The sequence below is a fragment of the Chanodichthys erythropterus genome, chromosome 11 (assembly GCF_024489055.1).
Source record: "Chanodichthys erythropterus isolate Z2021 chromosome 11, ASM2448905v1, whole genome shotgun sequence".
NCBI lineage: Eukaryota > Metazoa > Chordata > Actinopteri > Cypriniformes > Xenocyprididae > Chanodichthys > Chanodichthys erythropterus.
In genome coordinates this window covers 14,945,456-14,965,694 of record NC_090231.1, presented here as the reverse complement: position 1 = coordinate 14,965,694, position 20,239 = coordinate 14,945,456, and the positions used below count along the sequence as shown (strand labels likewise).

General features: G+C 34.6%; 1 protein-coding gene across 2 annotated transcripts in view; it reads left to right on the top strand.

Moving 5' to 3' along the window:
- Window positions 1–587: 587 nt before the first annotated feature.
- Window positions 588–20,239, top strand: part of zdhhc21 (zinc finger DHHC-type palmitoyltransferase 21) — a 28,326-nt gene continuing 8,674 nt past the window's right edge. Inside the window, exons 1-7 of one of the 2 annotated variants that reach the window (XM_067401830.1) lie at window positions 588–792; window positions 1,474–1,551; window positions 4,343–4,537; window positions 5,886–5,984; window positions 13,122–13,233; window positions 16,609–16,747; window positions 18,967–19,083. In XM_067401830.1, coding sequence (XP_067257931.1) covers window positions 4,384–4,537; window positions 5,886–5,984; window positions 13,122–13,233; window positions 16,609–16,747; window positions 18,967–19,083 — 621 coding nt within the window. In that variant the 5' untranslated portion in view covers window positions 588–792; window positions 1,474–1,551; window positions 4,343–4,383. The remainder of the gene's footprint in view (window positions 793–1,473; window positions 1,552–4,342; window positions 4,538–5,885; window positions 5,985–13,121; window positions 13,234–16,608; window positions 16,748–18,966; window positions 19,084–20,239) is intronic. The other variant, XM_067401829.1, reaches the window with a different exon arrangement.

Here is a 20,239-nt window from a genome sequence, read left to right as displayed (position 1 = left end):
CGGAGCGCCAAAGTCACATGATTTCAGCAGTTTGCCATGAGTTTGGCGGTTTGACACACGATCCAAATCATGATTCGACATGCTGATATAACGCTCCGATGCTTCCTGAAGCAGTGTTTTGAAATCGGCCATCACTATATAAGTCATTATTTTGGTTTTTTTGCCGCACCAAAAATATTCTCGTCACTTTATAATATTATTATTGAACCACTATACTCACATGAACTGATTTAAATATGTTTTTAGTACATTGATGGATTTTGAGAGAGGAAGTGTCCCCTATGGAGGCCTCACGGAGCCATCGGATTTCAACTAAAATATCTTAATTTGTGTTCTGAAGATTAACAAAGGTCTTACGGGTGTGGAACGGCATGAGGGTGAGTAATTAATGACAGAATTTTCATTTTTGGGTGAACTAACCCTTTAATTCGTTAATTTTACTTATTTACTTTAGTTTTTATTTAAATTTTATTATGACAGTAGTAGCTATCCGTTTATCAAATTATTTTGTAGTAGGCTACTATTAGATATATTTTTGGACGATATTTGATAACTGTTGTTACCACTGTCATTTTTATGTGTGGTTTCAGAGATATATAAAATGTGTTTCCTCACATAGACCGCGCTTGTGCCATTTTGACAGTTCAGTGGCGCTGCCCACTAAAAGCTTTCCGGACTCCGCGGCTTCCGTACAATCACAGTCGAGTCCAGGAAGAGCTGATATCTTTCAATCTAAGAAACCAACGCCAAACCATCGACACTCAACTGAGACACAACGGTGTGAGAAAATCAGTAAGTATTATATTGCTTCGGTAATCCGATGTCATATTCCGTTTGGCAGGTTGTTCCTGTGTGTTAGATCTTTATTTAGCTGTGTATCATCCTCGTGGGCATCATCACTCATGAGCCACTGTCAGGACATGTTTACTAATTATAGTGACTATTACGATGAGTAGACATAAATAGAATAGAAATGCCCTTAAAATAGAAACACGTTTACAAGAGTTATTTTTTAGTAGCCAGGACTGTTTATGAAATGAACTGATTTGTTTTTTTTGTTCACGCAACATCATGAGAACTGTCAGTCCAGAGCTGCTATAAAATGCAGAGAAATACTGTTTTATGAGAAACCACAACAATGTAATCGTTTGGTTTTCTATATTTATTTCCTGTGCCTATTAGAATTGCTCAGATATCAGTTAAATTACATGGGCGTATGCATGAACAAAGCCAGTGCAGTCCAGTAGGTGTCTCTCCTGTGACCTCATTCATTACCTTTATTGAAAATCTCAACAGAAGTTGAGCACTCAAGTTCGGGAGCACTTTTGTTGTTTTGCTTTTTCTTCCACCTGAAGTCAGTGAGGACTTTTATGTAAAACGTGTCTGACTACAATAGATGTTTTTTTCTTCGTCGGTTTGTTTCTAGGACTAGTTTCCATAAACCGCTATCAGTGTTTGTTTTGTGTGCTTCAGGTTGTCATGGCTAGGACCACTGTGATGCTGCTGGTTTCTGTGGACTGACACCATTAAAGAGGTACTTCACTGATTCATGTAAGCTTCATCCATCCACATATGAAAGTTTTTAAATCAACAAATCTTCTGTAGCACCATTAATTTAATTGGTACTAGGCTACAGTCTGGTAAATAAAGGTACAGGGTCGCTTCCTCTGAGGAGACAAGGGAGGCTGTGCCTCCTCAAAAATCAGATGAGATATTCCACAGTACAAAAATAAAACAACGCAAATATTACAAAACATGACAATAAAAAGTCTTTAAATCACTTGTTTTTCCAAAAAGACACTTTCCAACAGCGACAACAGTGGTTAAAGTTAAACCGCGAGGCAGCGTCTCTCAAGTCAAGTCACTTTTATTCATAATTCATGCGCTTTATACAATACAGATTGTTTCAAAGCAGCTTCACAGGGATAAACAGGAAAATAATGATTCGTTGATGCAAGCAGAGTTCAATTCTGCTGTAAAGCAGCTCTAAAAAGAAAATAGTGTCATTGTTCAGCTGAGGTCAGTTCAGTGTTTATTCAGTTCCTTTCAAGAACTGTAAAGATCATAAAATATGAAATGAGTTCAATTCAACTATAAAGCAGCTCTGTAGAAAACGGTGATGTAATCGTCCAGCTCAGTTCAGTTCTTGTCAGTGCAGTCAAATCAATAATATTGCTGAATATTACGTGTCCCCATCTAAGCAAGCTAGAGGCAACAGTGGAAAGGAACTCCATCGGTTACAGAATGGAGAAAAATAACCTTGGGAGAAACCCGTTCTCCTCTGGCCAAATGAACCATGTTTCACTCAGTTCATTCTGCTTAAAGATTAGAGTCTCTATTGCCCCTGAGCCCACTGAGTTTTAACAGAGCCGTGCTGTGGGTTTGGTGGGTGGTGAATGAGAATGAATGGGGAACATTCAAGTGAGAAGAGGCAATACCTCCATCTTGTTATAACTGGCTGATCGCTCAATAAATTCCATCACTTGTTTTTGTGTGCATTTCGCAAATTAGACTTAATAAACAAATTCACTTTTTTTGAAAATTAAAGGTACATCTTGACTATCATGACACCTGCAGTGTTGACTTTTAATGACTGATGATCCCAAAATAAGTTGATTATTAAAGGTGCCCTCGAATGAAAAATTGAATTTATATTGGCATAGTTAAATAACAAGAGTTCAGTACATGGAAATGACATACAGTGAGTCTCAAACTCCATTGTTTCCTCCTCCTTATATAAATCTCATTTGTTTAAAAGACCTCCGAAGAACAGGCGAATCTCAACATAACACCGACTGTTACGTAACAGTTGGGATCATTAATATGTACGCCCCCAATATTTGCATATGCCAGCCCATGTTTCCAATATTATAAAAGGCATTAGACAAGGGTAGCCAGTAATAACGTCTGGATGTGCATAACCAAATCATCAGACTAGGTAAGCAAGCAAGAACAAAAGCGAAAAATGGCAGATGGAGCAATAATAACTGACATGATCCATGATAACATGATATTTTTAGTGATATTTGTAAACTGTCTTTCTAAATGTTTCGTTAGCATGTTGCTAATGTACTGTTAAATGTGGTTAAAGCATAAAATCGGCGCGTTTATAATGATGCCCCAAAATAGGCAGTTAAAAAAATTAATTAAAAAAAAAATCGATGGGGTATTTTGAGCTGAAACTTTACAGACACATTCAGGGGACACCTTAGACTTATATTACATCTTTTAAAAACATAATCTTAACACAAATAAAGCAGATTTTAAATTTAGTGCTGCATTCTTTTAGTTATTATTTTGGAACAAATGTAAAAATGCTGAAAAGACACTAACTTGATGAGAATATACTTGGTTTTAATAAATAGAACATTTAATTACATTGTAAAAATACAAAATGGAGTAACTGTATGTTTTTCTTTTTCGTGGCTTTTTTATATATATATTTGAGGTAATCATGTTATTTAACCTGGAAAATGTGTTGCCTTTTCATTTCAGAACACCACTGCACAGCAGGTATCATACAAAAATATACAATCCACAAGTAATACTGGGACACTTTAGCATAATCATCTATTGTTATGTGTATATCCATCTATTTTTAAAAATCAGCAGTAAGTTGATTCAGAACACACTGATGTAGTGTTTGGATAATATTTTAAAACTATGCCACTGACAAACGATCAGACAGAAAGTGTCCTACTTTAAAACTTTTATTTATTACTTCTTCCAAGGTTGGTGGAATATGTTGGTTCGATTTTATGACAAGATATATTCATATACAATGTTGTCCAAAAGTCTGGACACATTTGTGAAAGTGTGTGTATTTCATTGTTCGTTTGTTTTTTTTTCTTATGAAAGATGTTATTAGGATAAGAATATATGCAAATAAGAGTATATTTGAAAAATTACCATGATTTTCAGAATGTTGTGTATTTGCTATGTCTCTCGAGCTGTATAAACTCCACAGGTTTGTGAGAAACTGGATGATAATGTTCTCCAGCATAGTTTGAAATGATCCAAAGAGCAATGGAAGTAAGAACATCTGACCATCTAAAAAAAGAGTCTCATGATTTTGTGTCATAACTTTTCTTTGTAATGATCGTTTCAAAATTGTAACAAATTAGATTAGATTTTGGAATACTGTAGACTTATAGTAGATTTTTTTGAACCCCGCTGTATGCTCGCTCCATTTTAATTCAATTGATGTGTTTGTGAAGACGTTCTTATACAAGCTGGTTGATTTTTCATATCCTATTTTGGCCATGGACAAATCAATACATTCCATATTAAATGGTATTTTTGGCCACCATTGATCCAAACTATGCATTCTCTCTATGATCAGGAGCTGCTTCAGTTATCCTGGCACATACGCTATCCGGAAGGATGAAGCTGCGACTGCATTTTGTGGTGGACCCCATGGGCTGGTTCTGCATAAGCATGGTGCTGTTTGTCTGGCTTTATAACAGCTTCTTCATTCCCAAACTGGTGCTGTTGCCACACTATGCGGAGGGACACATACCTGCTTCACTTGTGGTCTGTAAGTGCTCTCACCATGTTCTATTGATAACAGCCCCTATTACGTGTTGTAATCAGTATCGTCAGGTTGAGTGCAGAATAGTTTCACTGAAATCTCATTGTTTGTCAATCTGGTTTGTTCAGGTCATGAGGAAAAGCTACTAATGAGTCTCTTAAAACCTGAATTCCTCTTAGATTAGAGCAGAGATGTGAGATAATGAGCTCACGTTCACCATGAAAGTAAGAGTAGCTGGACAGGTTTATGTACAATAGGTTTTTTTTGAACCACTTCACATCAACAGTTGAGAACTAATTACAAACCTGACACTATGTGAACATTTCATGAAGGAAATATTAAACAGCAAAAGAATGGTGTTAAACATTTAAGCAAGCTTAGACTTTAAGTAGCAGTCACACTAGACAAAGGCTGGGCAACTCTAGCCCTTAAAATCCACTTTCCTGCAGAGTTTAGCTCCAACCCTGATCAAACTTGCATACCTGTAGCTTTCTATTAATCCTGAAGATCTTGATTAGCTTGTTCAGGTGTGTTTGGTCAGGGTTGGAGCTAAACATTGCAGGAAAGTAGATCTCGAGGACCAGAGTCACATAAAAATAAACAATCTCCTGCAACGTAAAAAGTGTGTGTTCTTTTAATTCAGCGAAGTGGTCGTGAACTATTGATCTTCTGTTGGTCACACCTCTTCACATGATACGAATTCACAGGTCAGAGTTCACCAAACTTGAACTTTGGAAGGAACGCACTGAAATTTGCATGAGTTTGCATTTCCGGTCCTCTGCATTTGCATGTTAATGAAACTGAAAAGTGTAGTATTCAAAAGTTTGGGGAGATCTCCAAGGAATGCACCAAGGATGATTTTATTTAAATAAAAAATACAGTAAAATTGTAAAATATTATTAAAGTTCAAAATAACTGTATTAATATATTTTAAAATGGCATTTATTCATGTTTCATACTTTTTGGTAGTCATTCTTCACTCTTCTAATATGTTTATTTTGTGCTTGAGAAACTTTTCTTATATTAAAAATGGTTGTGCTGCTCAGTTTTTTTTTTTTTTGTTGTTTTTTTGTGGAAACTGATTTCCCACCCTCCAGGATTCTGGATCCTTTGAATAGAAAGCATTTATTTTAATTAGAAATCTTGTAACAATGTAAAAGTTTACAAAAAACAAAATGAGATCACTTCAGCCTTAGGTGTGCTATCAATAAAACCACATTTATCTGTACATTAAGTGGTTTAGGTGAATGTTAAATGTAATAAATATCCCTCTACATGTCTCGTTGACATCAATTCATTTCTAATTATAGTGACTTTTGTGATAAATGTGAAATTTATCTTTGTTTTTCACCAGGTTACTATCTAGCATCACTGCTGTGTGTCTCAGCATTATTCAGGGCTTCCACCGCAGACCCCGGAAAACTTGCTCAGGACCCCAAAATTCCACTCGGAGGTATGAAACAAATAATGCTAACCTATACATTCTGTTTTGTTTCTCTATATCACAGAATAAATATACTTGTATTCTAGTACATAGTTTTGTTTCACACATGTTGAAGGGTTTATTAATTAGAGGCCATCAAACTCTGCGCCCTGGAGTTTAGAATACATTAAAGGATTAGTCCACTTTCAAATAAACTTTTCCTGATAATTTACTCACCCCCATGTCATCCAAGATGTCCATGTCCTTCTTTCTTCAGTCGAAAAGAAATTAAGGTTTTTGATGAAAACATTCCAGGATTATTCTCCTTATAGTGGATTTCAATGGACTCCACTGTTGAAGGTCAAAATGACAGTTTCAGTGCAGCTTCAAAGGACTTTAAACGATACCAGATGAGGAATAAGGGTCTAATCTAGCGAAACGATCGGTCATTTAAAAAAAAAAAAATACAACTGTATATGCTTTATAATAGTGGTTAAACGGATCGTTGTTGATCCGTGATCCATACGGACCAAGCCCCACAGTTCGGCACGCATGTGATTCGCGGTTCAATTGCAAGTTTCACCACAATAGAGTAATTATATTAAATTTATACAGTGAACAGTGTCATTTTATATTTAATTATTACATTTCTGTACATGAAAATTAATACTACAGTTAGACCTTATGCTTTATTTGTAACTTTATGCTGTATTTATCTATGTAATTGGTGTACAGTATGTGTTCTTTTCACTTGCCTTTAATAATATATTAGTTAGGCTAGTATTTTCTGCTGTGGTATCGGAGTAGTTAAAGTGGGCTAAGTAATAAATGAAAATAAATGATTTTTTTTTTGTGCTGATCTGAAAAATGATCCAATCCGTGACTTAATAACCGTGATATAATCTGAACCGTGAGTTTTGTGATCCGTTGAACCACTACTTTATGAACACAAATGATCACCTTGCAAGTGGTTCCGCCATTCCTCCTTCCGTATTATTCAAAAAGCTTACGCTGTATGTCCTTCCCTATTCAACTTACGTAACGAACGCGCCGCCAGTTCCATTTATTCCATAAGTAGAATAGGGAAGGCGTAGGACATACAGCATAAGCTTTTTGAAGAATATGGAAGGCGGAATGGTGGAACCACTTGCAAGGCGATCATTTGTGTTTATAAAGCACATACAGTTGTATTTTTTTCGCTAGATAAGACCCTTATTCCTCGTCTGGGATCGTTTAAAGCCCTTTGAAGCTGCACTGAAATTGTAATTTTGACCTTCAACCGTTTGGAGGCCATTGAAGTCCACTATAAGGAGAATAATCCTGGAATGTTTTCATCAAAAACCTTCATTTCTTTTCGACTGAAGAAAGAAGGACATGGACATCTTGGATGACATGGGGGTGGGTAAATTACCAGGAAAATTTTCTTTGAAAGTGGACTAATCCTTTAATTGAATATTAAAAACAAATAAAATATTGACCCACTGTTATCATCTGAATAAATTGCTAAAGCTAAATGAACATCAGTGAGAAACAAATATAAAACATTGGTAAAACAACGCTATGTCTTAATTAAAGAGGTGTTGAGTCTTAGGTAGAGAGCAAATGCTTTCCATTCTTCATGAAGTTCTGTGAACTAACCAGATGAGGGCAGTATACCTCAGTGTTCAGTGACTATACCATCACTTATGTTAGACTATTTGCAGAATTTTACAGCAATGTGCAAGTGATCTAATGAACTGTGGTATTTGGTACACTTTTTTTGAATTTTATCAAAATTTTAAATAACTTTTTTTGGCATTTAGGGATCTCTTGGTATCTGTAGACACTGAGATATCAGGTGACATAGAGTGTATGTTGAGTATGGAAGTGTATGGTGGCGCTGTCACTCCACACGCAGTGAAAAATACATTGCGGAACAAAGAGGATACTGTCTTGTCTGTCGATGTGTGGTCAGAGCAGGTTACTTATGATATTAAACAAAGTCCCAGCTTTCAAACCGTGTAGTTATTAGAGAAATTCAAACAATAAAAACCGTTTTGTTGCTTTTTAATGTGTCGTGACCATGGCCGTGACAGATTGCTGTAGATCCTCAGTTCAACCGCTCGTAAAAAACGATCATCTCTTCCCATTAGTCCATGAACATGAGAAATAATGTTGTTTCAAACGCGGAAAGACGTCAATACACACCAATTTTCAAGTTTAACTCCACCGAGGTTCATCTTTTAACTACTGGCTGCTTTGTCAGACAAAATGGCGGATGCGGTGTTCTGATTGGTTAGATCGCTTGTCAATCAAACTCCCGGCGAAAGGTCAATTGGCTGATTACGCTGTATGATATACATGACTCTACAAAACTAAATGTTGTGTCTAAAGTAAACTAACACACATTGGACATTTTTCTCAGTGACACCTAGAAGTAAATATCCACCTTTATTCTGAGCGAGCCTGCTGTGTTTTAAATTATTAAATTTGGGGAACTTCCACTCAAAAAGACTAAAACAATAATTTCAAATAATCTTTATCTGACAGTTTGACTGAATGAGCTTTATATTGTCTGTCATGCTCTATTTTTATCCATCAGGAAAATAATGTAACGCTTGGTATTTTAATGTGACATAAATATCACATGAATGTCTGTGACAAAAGCTCTTTTCAGTCCACTAGCTGTGTTCTGTACATCTGGACCCCCCCCCCCCCCCTTTTTTCTTTTTTCTTTTTTTTTTCTTTTTTTTCCGCCATATTAATATGAAAAAGATGAGACACTGTGACAGACCTGCTTTCCCATTTTTCTCCCCAAATCACTTTGTTCACATCTCTTTCCTGGTTTTTCAAATGGCACTTTAAACTACTTTTCCCTTTTTAAAATGGCTATCAGTGTTTCTAAAGCTGGAAATGGCAACATTTATCTGTCAAAATGGGGGAAAGCACTTTGAAAAATCCATCAGTGGTTCAGTTAATGATGGAACATTTTTGATTAATGCAACATACACATCCATAATATTGCTGCTGAAAGATTCATCTGAGCTTTAGAGGTTATTCATGGTCTGCTGATAGTAATTTGTTAATACTTTTACATTTTTAAGTTTGCTTTTGATGTTTGATGGTTTAGGAGCAGTGTTGGGCATGTTACTTTAAAAAAGTAATTAGTTATAGTTACTAGTTACTTCTCACAAATACTAACGGAGTTAGTAACTGAGTTACATCATTATAAAAGTAACTAATTACCAGGGAAAGTATCTATTGCATTACTTTAAAAAAATTTTTTAAATATGTCAAATAACTTGAATGCCCCCAATATTAAATGTATGTCTAAGAATAAATAATTCTTGATCCGACTCGTGACTCATGATCCGCTCTTGCTTATGAAATTTCTCTGTACTAAAAAAATTCTCTGAAATTTTCTCTGTTGTCATATTCATAATCATTACTTTTATGGCAAGCTTTATGTGTGCACTTGAGTGCATATTACATAAACGCTCATTATTAGTTTATTCTCTCCAGTATTTAAGAAATTAAATTAATATAAGATAGTCAACTAATGGCTTAAATGAACAACTACTGGTCGACTAGAAAAACTTATTTCACATATTTTCGATCCAGCATGTCATGTTTATCACAATAGATAGGACCTTCGAACCAGAAAGACAAAGCTTACATTTTACTAAAAGGTTTTCATCTTTATGCTCAACTAAAGTGAAATAATGAGGATATTTCCACTTTGAGAAACTCGTCTTGCTCTCGCCTTGACTCGCCATGACTGCTGCACATACTTGAATAAACAGAAACACGCCCACAGTGCGTATTCATGTTTACAGTGGATGGCATCCACAAATCCTACAATGCGCCACTGCTGGAAATAGGTTAGGCTGTAGGCTACACTTCAGCCAAAATTATTTAATTTAAAAAGTAATGTACAACGCACCATATGGTAATTGTAACGGAGTTAATTTATTTAAAAAGTAATGTGTTACAGTATTAGTTACTGTCAAAAGTAACTGCGTTACAGTAACGTGTTACTAGTAACGCGTTACTGCCCAACACTGTTTAGGAGTGAGGAGAATATTGTCACCTCATTGTACTAGGGCTGCACAACGATTAATCGTTTGCAAAATAAAAGTCTGTGTTTACGTAATGTATATATGTGTGTTTTGTGTATAATAATTATGTATATATAAATACATGCACATACATGTATATATTTCTTAAATTTATACATGTATAAATATACATTTATATATTTTTATATTACATATAAATATAAATATTTTATATATGAATATAATTTTTTTCTTAAATCTAAACATGTATGTGCATGTACTTATATATACATAATTATTATACACAGAACACACACATATATTACGTAACAGACTTTTATTTTGCAAATGATTACTCGCGATTAATCGTTGTGCAGCCCTACATTGTACCCAGTTTTGTTACTCGCCCGGAGTGTTTCATTATATCAGTAAATAGAGAAAAGTTGCTCCAGCTACTTTGATGTGTGTATGGTGTTAGTTGTCACAACGAGTGAGAAAAGTCGAAGCACAACCAAAACAATGTTCTTCTGCAAAATGCTTGTAGTTTTGGATTTTTACTGCTAGAGGGCCTAAAGTTGCAATTATGCACCTTTTAATTATTTTAGCAGTTTTGCTTTTACACTCGCATTCACCTTTTAAGGTGCATCCCTATCACATGGATAAGGAGTTTTATCCAGATCTCTGTCATTTGTCCTGCTCTAACCTTTACCATTCACCACAGGCTATTAGATTTTATCAAAGGATTTGTGAGTAGTGTCAGTTTGCCGAAAGATTTATTAGACTCAGCTAGGACTCTGATACTGTAAACAGCTTGCTGCTAAGCTAGTTATCACCGAATGGCTGGTCTTAGCAAGTCATGCCTTAGATTACCTGATATCCATTTGGCTTAATGTTAAAGGCAAACTTCAGAAGAGTTGTCTGAAAAAAAATATATAGCAATTTTAGCAACAATCTATTTTGCTTGGTATTGATGCAATATGTAGATGTGCTGCAATCGTGGCCACTCTGTCTTCATATCTGTCCAAGATTCTGCCACTCTGGTTATTTTATGCTGGGCAACAAACTGGACTGATGTATACAGTGGAGGAAAAATAATTCACATGAAGTTTTGACCAGACATTGGTATTAGCTCAAGAAATCCACACAGAAGAAATCATAATATTACAATCCATAAAACAAGTTGTATTTAATAACATGGAAAAAGTATTGAATACATTAAGAAAAACCAGTACAGCAAAGCAGCAGCTGATTTCCCTAAGTGGTTCTACCTCCTACCTGTGCAAATTAGAATCAGCTGGGTTAGTGCTAGTTGATAGGTTAGAAAAAGGCTTACCCACCTCTGAATGCAAGTATACAAGCATCTCATGATGGGTAGAGGCAAACAGCTCTCGCAAGACCTTTGCAACAAGGTTGTTGCGCTACATAATAACGGCACTGGTTACCAATGGATTTCACAACTCTTAAATGTTCCTGTAAGCACCATTGAGGTCTTTTATTCACATGTGGACCATGTGAATGTACGGGCCGTGCACAGGAGCTCTTCGCATGATTTCTGATCAGGGTCAGAACTAAGGTTAATCAGAAGAGTAGCCCAAGAGCCAAGCACCATTCGGAAAGAGCTCCAGAAAAACTTGGAGGCAGCAGGTACAGTTGTTACAGAGAAAACAATAGGCAGTTTTTTCTTTGAACGATGATATGAGCTCCTGTTGCAATTCTCGATTCAGCATAAATTACCTACAATAGCGTCATTTTTCACAATCGCGAAAAATACTGCCCTAACTTCACTAGCAGAAAGGCAGCGCGATGTAAACAAACCCAGACTAGATCTGAACGCGGCGTGACGGCAGCTTCACATCCTCTATATCTACCTCCTCGTTGGCAGGAAAGTCTTTCAATTCATTGGGAAAGTCGCTCATCTTCATAACATAAAGATCACGTCCAACATATGTTGTGATTTTCTGTTTATACCTTTCTAAACCAACACAGAAAGGACTTTTCTCCATCTCTTCCAGTCTAATTGTCTCTGCTTGCCCTCCACTGGTATTTTAAGATTTAAAGAGTCTGTTTAGAAGAATGGACCAAAATCCAACCTGGGCACTGTGTGCCCAGTTTCAGTTAGCGTGGTCAGTACTTTTTTTCCTGTGTCATTTTACTTTATTACACATAACTTTTTATGGATTGTATCTATGTGGATTTGAGTAGATTTCTTCATGTGAATTGCTGAACTTGGAACTGTTTAATAAAAAAAAATGTTGAATACTTATTTCCCCCACTGTATCTTAAGCGACTGAGTTGATTGAAATACACTCTAATATTCAAACAAATACATTCAGTGTTATTAGCCAACTAGTGAAATCTTTTAACTTAACAGTCATTTATGTAAATATGTGACCCCAATTTTTGCAACGCCACATATCTTATTCCTATAAGGCCACACATTAAACATTTTGGGGCATTTTGTCCCTGTTAATTTCTGACCATTCCTTTCATGACGTCATAGTGATTTTTGGAAAAAATTTCATTAGATTTTAAAGTGTATTTTACACTTTATAAAATTACATATACAGCCTCTAGTGTGATCTTAATGATTGTATAGTCCAAAGTCTAAATAAGTTAGCCTTTCAGCAGGTTATGATTTCATAATGTATAGCCCCTACAAATCATAATAACAATAGAATATATAGACCGCAATGAAATCATAATATTATTGGGATAGGCTCCAATGAATCCAGAATAGTTTCATAATGTCATGTTCTGAGGACATAATGTCTTTATGAAATAAGTTTGGTGTTAAAAATATAAAACTATAAATTAAATGTTTTTGTTGTAATTCAGCGTCCTGCCCTTGTACATCTTTTCTCTTTTTCTTTGTCTCTCTTTGTCATTGTCTAATTATGCTATTCTAATTATTCAAATTATTCAGTGAGGTTGTTTTCTTGCATATCCATACACCACACCAAATAAGAGAAAATAAAAATTCTCTCTGAATACCACTAGATGGCAATGAAGACCTTTTTTTTTTTTGCTATCGCTAGAGTTACAGTTCGTTTTTGTACGTGTTTCAATGTGTTGAAAATGAGTTTACAATTTAATTGTTTTGTTTTAAGTTTTGTTTGCTTTGTCATTTCAGAGAGAGACAACTGGGAGATGTGCAATAAATGCAACATGATGAGGCCAAAGAGGTCACACCACTGCAGCCGCTGCGGCCACTGTGTCCGTCGCATGGACCACCACTGTCCCTGGTAAATCTTTAACAAGACATAAAAATATTAAAGTCAATACACTACTGCCAGCTTTTGTTTGAGACTCAGCAGTTTTTATCTACATGTTGTCCATGTATCTTGTGCATAGATTGTATAATAAATTAGTTATTAACTGTTTAACAGTGACAAAAAAAAGAGGTAATTTTATGCAGGTGCTCTAAGGCTTGTTATGTCTATGTGAGATGTGCTGAGATCTTTACGACTGTTTAGGATCCAAACTGAAATCTGGCATGTTGACCTGAGGTCATAGTATAACCTTAAAGGACCCTGTACTCCAGACAGCTTTACATTCCTGGTGGGTTTTGTATGGAGGAAGTTTAATGAAGTCTCTGTAGAGGGGTAAAACAGAGGGAGAGGCGATATCGAGTGACCAGAGAAGCCCGTGTTAAGTCCAGCCCTACAGTACAGCTGAAGAAGGCTGCTGTCTGTCTGGACTCAGCAAATCGTGACTCCCTGTCATCGCCTGTAATGGCCGAGGGAAGAGGAGAAAAAAAACGTGGCCATATCATTTTCCGTTTTCGTTTGACTAACAGTTCAACCTTGCCTGCTCTCCCCTCTCTTTTGGCCTTCTCCGACCGCTTTCTCAACTCTTTTCTCTCATGTTCCTTATTCTGGTGCTTCTTCATGTGGCGTGACTTGCCTTAAAATGCAGGTGAATAGCATTAATATCATGCAGAGACAGCAGCCTAAAACACACATTGATGGCTGTATGATTTCCTTAGTAATGCTGCATTTACACATTTATGCCAAATCAATGTTTTTCAGATTTAAATCACTTATTTAATTAGTCTTTATTAATTGATCATTACTAGGTTATTAGGGTGGAACGGTGCTAAAGGCACACCTTAAGGAAAATCCACTTTTTACTTGTATAGTGTATAATTTGAAAATGTATTGAAAATTGACCATGCAACACATCAAAACAATCACTTCAGCAAAGTTTGTACCATATTCTGTTCTGATAAATAAAGTTAATTTACTTTTATTTAATAAATACACTCATTAAAATGTGGTCATTTTAAAAATACAGAAAAATGTAATGAATAAATATTTTATTATATGATATGTTTAACATTTTTATTATATGATTTGATACATTTTTAAATGTGATTGTTTCATAAAGAATATAGTGAATACCTCTAAGGTGGACATCCAACTTAATAAATTCTATTAACCATTTTAATCTAACACTTATATGTCAGCCAATTATTTATTATCAAATCATTTATTCAAGTCAATTCACATTTATTTGTGTAGCACTTTTCACAATTCATATAGCTTTAAAGCAGCTTTACAGAAAGTGTATGTTTTTACATTATAATTAAGAAGAGTCTGTTATCAGGTGACTGTCAAAGTTATGTCTATATTGCAGAAATGTACAGTTCTAAGACAATACAGATCAAACAGTTATCTAATTATTGTGCCTTTAGCCCCAACAGCAGGGGTGCTTTTCACCCCAAATACCATTTACTTTTACAAATTACAAATACTTGTGTGTATTCTTCAGTTATTAAAAAAAACTGTTGATTTATTTAACAAAACTGAAAATCATTAACAATGTCTTTGTCAAATATATTTGATCATTTTGTTTGACAATTCTCATTTGCTACTTAAATCTATCAGTTCAAATCTATATATATATATATATATAATATATATATATATATATATATATATATATATATATATATATATATATATATATATATATATATATATATATATATATATATATATATATATATATATATATATATATATATATATATATATATATATATATATATATATATATATATATATATATATATATAATATATATATATATATATATATACACATATATAGGTCAGTGTTGTGACAGGTCTTTTTTTTTTGTCCAAAGGCCTTAATAATAAACAAATATATGACATCCAAAGTATGTAAGGTAGTACAACTAGATCTCTTTTATTGAATCCAAAAGGTATTTTAAAGATTATGAAGTGTCAAAAGGTCATTCGGTTTAACCGTCCAAAGGCCAATACTGTCTTTTCATTTGTGATTTAAAATATCATAAAATGCAATAAATGTATATATTTTTTTTATTTTGGCATGATTTTATAACATAATTTCTTAACATAGTGCAAAATGTAGAAGCCGTTGCTTATGAGAAAGAATGTCCGGAAAAATGAATGTCATTGATGTCATTCGGAGTAACCAATATAAAGGGACTATAATTTTGGATCAAGTCATGCGATCAGTATCATGTGACAATATGTGACATCATTCAGACACCTGCAAAGGGCCACATGGTTGTGAAGCAAAGTAACAGTCTCTTAACTATTTGAAAAAAATCATGTTTTCACTTGATCGGTACAACCGCTATAAAACATGGAAAATGTTGTAATTGTGTACTTTAAAAACTTGTACTAAATATAAAATGTTTGATTGTACTTTTGCTATCTAGCTAGCTAGATATCAACCTGTTAGCATTGTTTGAAAATATCATCATTCGGTATAACCAAGTGTCATTCGTTAAAACTGAAACTTTGGTTAAACCAAATGACTTTTTTTGTGACAGATTTTGTCCATATTGTAAAAAATGACAAAAGCAGTGTTTTGATTATAAAAAAAAAACACATAATCTCATTGTTAACACTTCAAAATTAATTATATCTCCATGTTTTTTTTTTTTTTTTACACTTTTAAAAACCTTATCCGTCAATAACATATATATGTGTGTGTATGTGTGTGTGTGTGTACAGTCAAACCAAAACAATTTTATAATTATTGTTACAATTACAGCAAAATGAAGCAAAACTGTGACATTATACCCAATAATTCTTCATACAGTGGACTACCAGTAAAATTTATAAAAATGTGAAGTCAAAAATTATTCAGACACTTTGACCTGACCATGCTTTGCTTAAATTTTATGTGACATAATTAAGATTATTTTTCATATTTTTTCATACTTGTCATATTTTATTTCCATTTTTTTAAACGATAGTGACTGTATTAATGAATGAAATGTTCAAGGTGTCTGAATAAATTTTGGTTTGACTGTATTTGTGTGTATGTGTGTGTTAGATTGACTCTGTATTGCTGTGTGCGATTTTGTCAACAATTACCCAAATTTCCAGGTGTGTAGTGAAAAAAGGATGTTTAGAAAACTGCTGTGGCTGTGTGTTTTTTATGCCATTAGAGTATAACGCCGTTTAGTTTAACATGTAAATATCAAACGTTATTAAAAGCAAAGACGGTAGCAAGCCGACTTACTAGGATTTGGAATAGAGCATTTTGGTATTAAAATGACATATTAATTTGCACTTCCTCTCTGTCTCTCTCTGTGCCTACTGCTGTGTCTCTGTGCAGGATTAATAACTGTGTTGGGGAGGATAACCACTGGCTCTTTTTGCAGCTGTGTTTTTACACTCAGGTTCTGAGTCTTTACACTCTGGTGCTTGACTTCTGCCAGTACTACTACTTCCAGCCCCTGTCCTCGGTGGACCGGGTAAGACCATCTTACATTTACACACCTACATTTATACTGTCCCAAGTGCTTTATGTCACTGTAAGGGTTTAAATCATTGAATAACTATTTTAGAGCACAACTGTAAATCATGCAGGCGGACCTTATAATTTCCCTCCAATTCAGTGTGCACATTGTTTTAGGCAAACACAGTACATATGGGCTGTAATTAGTGTTGGGTAAGTCACTCTAAAAAAATAATACATTTTTAGCTAATAGTTACATCTTCAATGGTGTAATTAGATTACTGTACTAATTACTTTCTCTAAACAGTATTGCATTACTTCTTACTACTAATTACTAGTTTAATAGACATTAAACTGCTCTTCTAATTTTTTTTTTCAAATAAAATTGCAGTCTTACCCTTACTTACCTTTTTCAATGGAAAAGTAATTAAATTACAGTAATTAATTACTTAGTAATGCATTACACCCAACACTGGCCATAATACGATAAAACTACAGAAATTCCATTAACAAGCAATAAATGTTTTTTTTACTTTGCAAATGAGTACAATGGCAGTTTATGACACCGTTATGGCACTTGATTGTAAACATGATACATGATATACGATTTTTTTTTTTTTTTTTTTGCCTATTTGTCATAAATGTTTTGGAATCTTTTGACTGATTAAATAATAAATTGAATTAAAAATTGTGGTTGATTGTTTCCAGTTCATTTGTCGCATTGGATATGGATAGTTAAGTCAAGTTAGTACGTTGCATTGTGGGATACAGTACAATATGCATTACATTTTGTCATATGCATATTGTTATGCAGACATATTAAATGTAGTATGCTAGTTTTTATTTAGCTAACTTTATTATTCTGTGGTTTAGTAGAATCTTCTCAATGGAGGCAGATGATTAGCACTGGATTTTCACCTCTTAACTGAGATTAGGGACCTGCAGGTGGCATCAGCATTACTGTTAAGTACTGAATAAACTTTGAATGAGAGAAACTGAATTTAACACAAGTTGTATTTGCATGCGATGATCGTTTGTACTGGTCTTATGCCGTATTACTTCACCCAAAACACACCTGCAAACAGCAATTTCCCAAAGTTTGAGTCTTTCTTGTTTTATTGCATATTTTATTGCTGCTTTTTATTGCTGCTTTCAAATAGTGTTATTTGCTCTGTAATATTTTTGTGTTGACTGATCAAAAAATCCTTACAAGAAATTCTTGATGATTACATAGTTGTTACACAGTTGTAAATATAAAGCAATTTCTTAAAGAATAAGAAGAAAAAAACAAACTATAAAACTAAGAGACTGTGTGATCTTTATCTGCACACAGTCACAGCAGATGGAAATAAGACCTTCAGGATAAAGTCTGGATTTGATTTTGATTTCGTAAATATCAAAGGTTTTGACCAAAAGACGGCTCCGAAACCTTGTGAAAGAGGAATACGTTTAAGATTAACCTCCTCTTGCTGTCAAGATGTTAGTATTTTAAGGATGCAAATTAGTATTTCTATTTTTCCTAGTAAATATTTAGTTTTATGGTCTGGTTTGCTCTTATATTTTAAAGTTATGGTCTGAGGATTGGTGGCTTTAGGGGTAGTGAGTTATAATGCAATTTCAAAAATTAAAATGAAATCTGTTGAAATCAAATGAAATTATACAGTTGTGTTAAGAACATAGTGATCATCTCTGATTTAGGTGAAGCTGTAGGACTTGTTTCAATGTCTCAAGGAATCAATAATATAGTGGTGTATTTTCTGTCGGAGCATTTAAATTCACAGGAGCATCATTCCAACTTGAATGCAGCTGAACAGCTGAGCCATCATGGCAACGGTAGACCGCCTGTAAATAAAAGCTCATAATGCTCAATTTCCTGTTTTTGTTTATTCTGTGGAGCATTGTGTGTGAGTAAACAGACACAGCTGAGAAGCGAGAGATGCTGTATCGGCATAGAAACGGCTGTATGGAAGAGATAGTGACGTTATCTCCCAGAAAAGCTTAACTTTCCCATAAGAAGCAAAATATTGTGGATTTTGTATATTTGTGTATTTGCATGTGTTTGCTGTTATAGTCACAGAAAAGCCTTCAGCGAAAGAAAACAAGCAGTGTGTCACATCACTTTCCATAATGGCCCATAGTGCAGAAATCCTCCTTGTGTATGTGTAGCATAAAGAGAATAGTCTGATTTGTCCATGAGAATTTATAGCATGTGTGTAACATGTTTGTCTTTCTCAGGCGGAGTTTGCAGTACGTCATGAGTTGGCTCTTCTACGTGGGTCCTGTTTCATGGGGCTGATTATGTTTGGTGGAATGAGCAGCCTTTTCTACACACAAGTCAAAGGAATCCTCACAGTGAGTAATTAAATTTAATTGTGCTAAATTTAATTTTAAATTTAAATTTAATTTTAACTGACTTTGAAATTATTGAGGTCATTGAAATTATTTGTGCTTGCAAGGCAAGACTGCGGTGAGATTATCATCTTGTGTGGATTTTCTACTCCACTTTAACCACTTAAAGGGGTGATGAACTGAGAAATCAAATTTTCTTTTTAGCTTTTGACATATAAGAGGTCATCATACTATAAGAATATCCTGTAAGTTTCAGAACTGAAAACTTCCTTGTTAGTCCAATAAAAGCTTTAATTGACACCAGACCCAGCAAACGACAGGATTTACAAAGTGGGGATCTATGACGCCAAAGGGCAGCAAGCACCGCCTCCGCAGAAGATGATCAATGCCTACTTCATCACTGTCTGTTTAGCCCCACCCACCGATTTGCACATGGCATGCAATAGAATAGGTAGCCTAAGTAACATAGGCCTATGTGGCGCTAAACCAGATTGAGCTACTAAGCAATAAACATGCCATTGAGGATTACAAAGTATTGTGCAGTGCCTGGACTCGACAGTAATGCGACTGTGTTAATTCTAATGTCTGATCTGATATGTAATGATTCATGTCCATTCAGATGTTCTTTGTCTGTAAATCAAACCCGTGACTAAACATCAACTTGCGTTGTTTCTCTTAGTGGGATGAAAATAATCTGTTATTTAACGGAGTTTAAATTATGTAAAGAAACCGATCAAAGAAAGCTCCCTTTGCAATCGTTGGAGCAGCGTGCGCTGAAGCTGTCAATCAAACACGTGAAATTTTTTTTCAGAGGACTGTAAAAGCAGCTAAATCTAAGTACTTTGTCGAGTTAATAGAAAACAATGCTAATAATGCTAAGACATTGTTTTAATATTATAAATACAGCAGTAAACCCTCCCATATTAATTGTAGATCCATCCCCATCAATATGCGAGAACTTTCTTAATTCATTTAAAACAAAGATTGAGAATCTTAGAAGGACGATTCCACAAGTGAGTTGACTTTTTAGGCTCTGTTACATAGACTGCTGTTTTTAATCAATTTGAATTTTTCAGCGGTTACGGGAAATTGTAAGTGGGTTGAAATCTGGGTCAGTTGTTGATATGATTCCTCCATGGTTTTTAAAAGAAAACTAGAC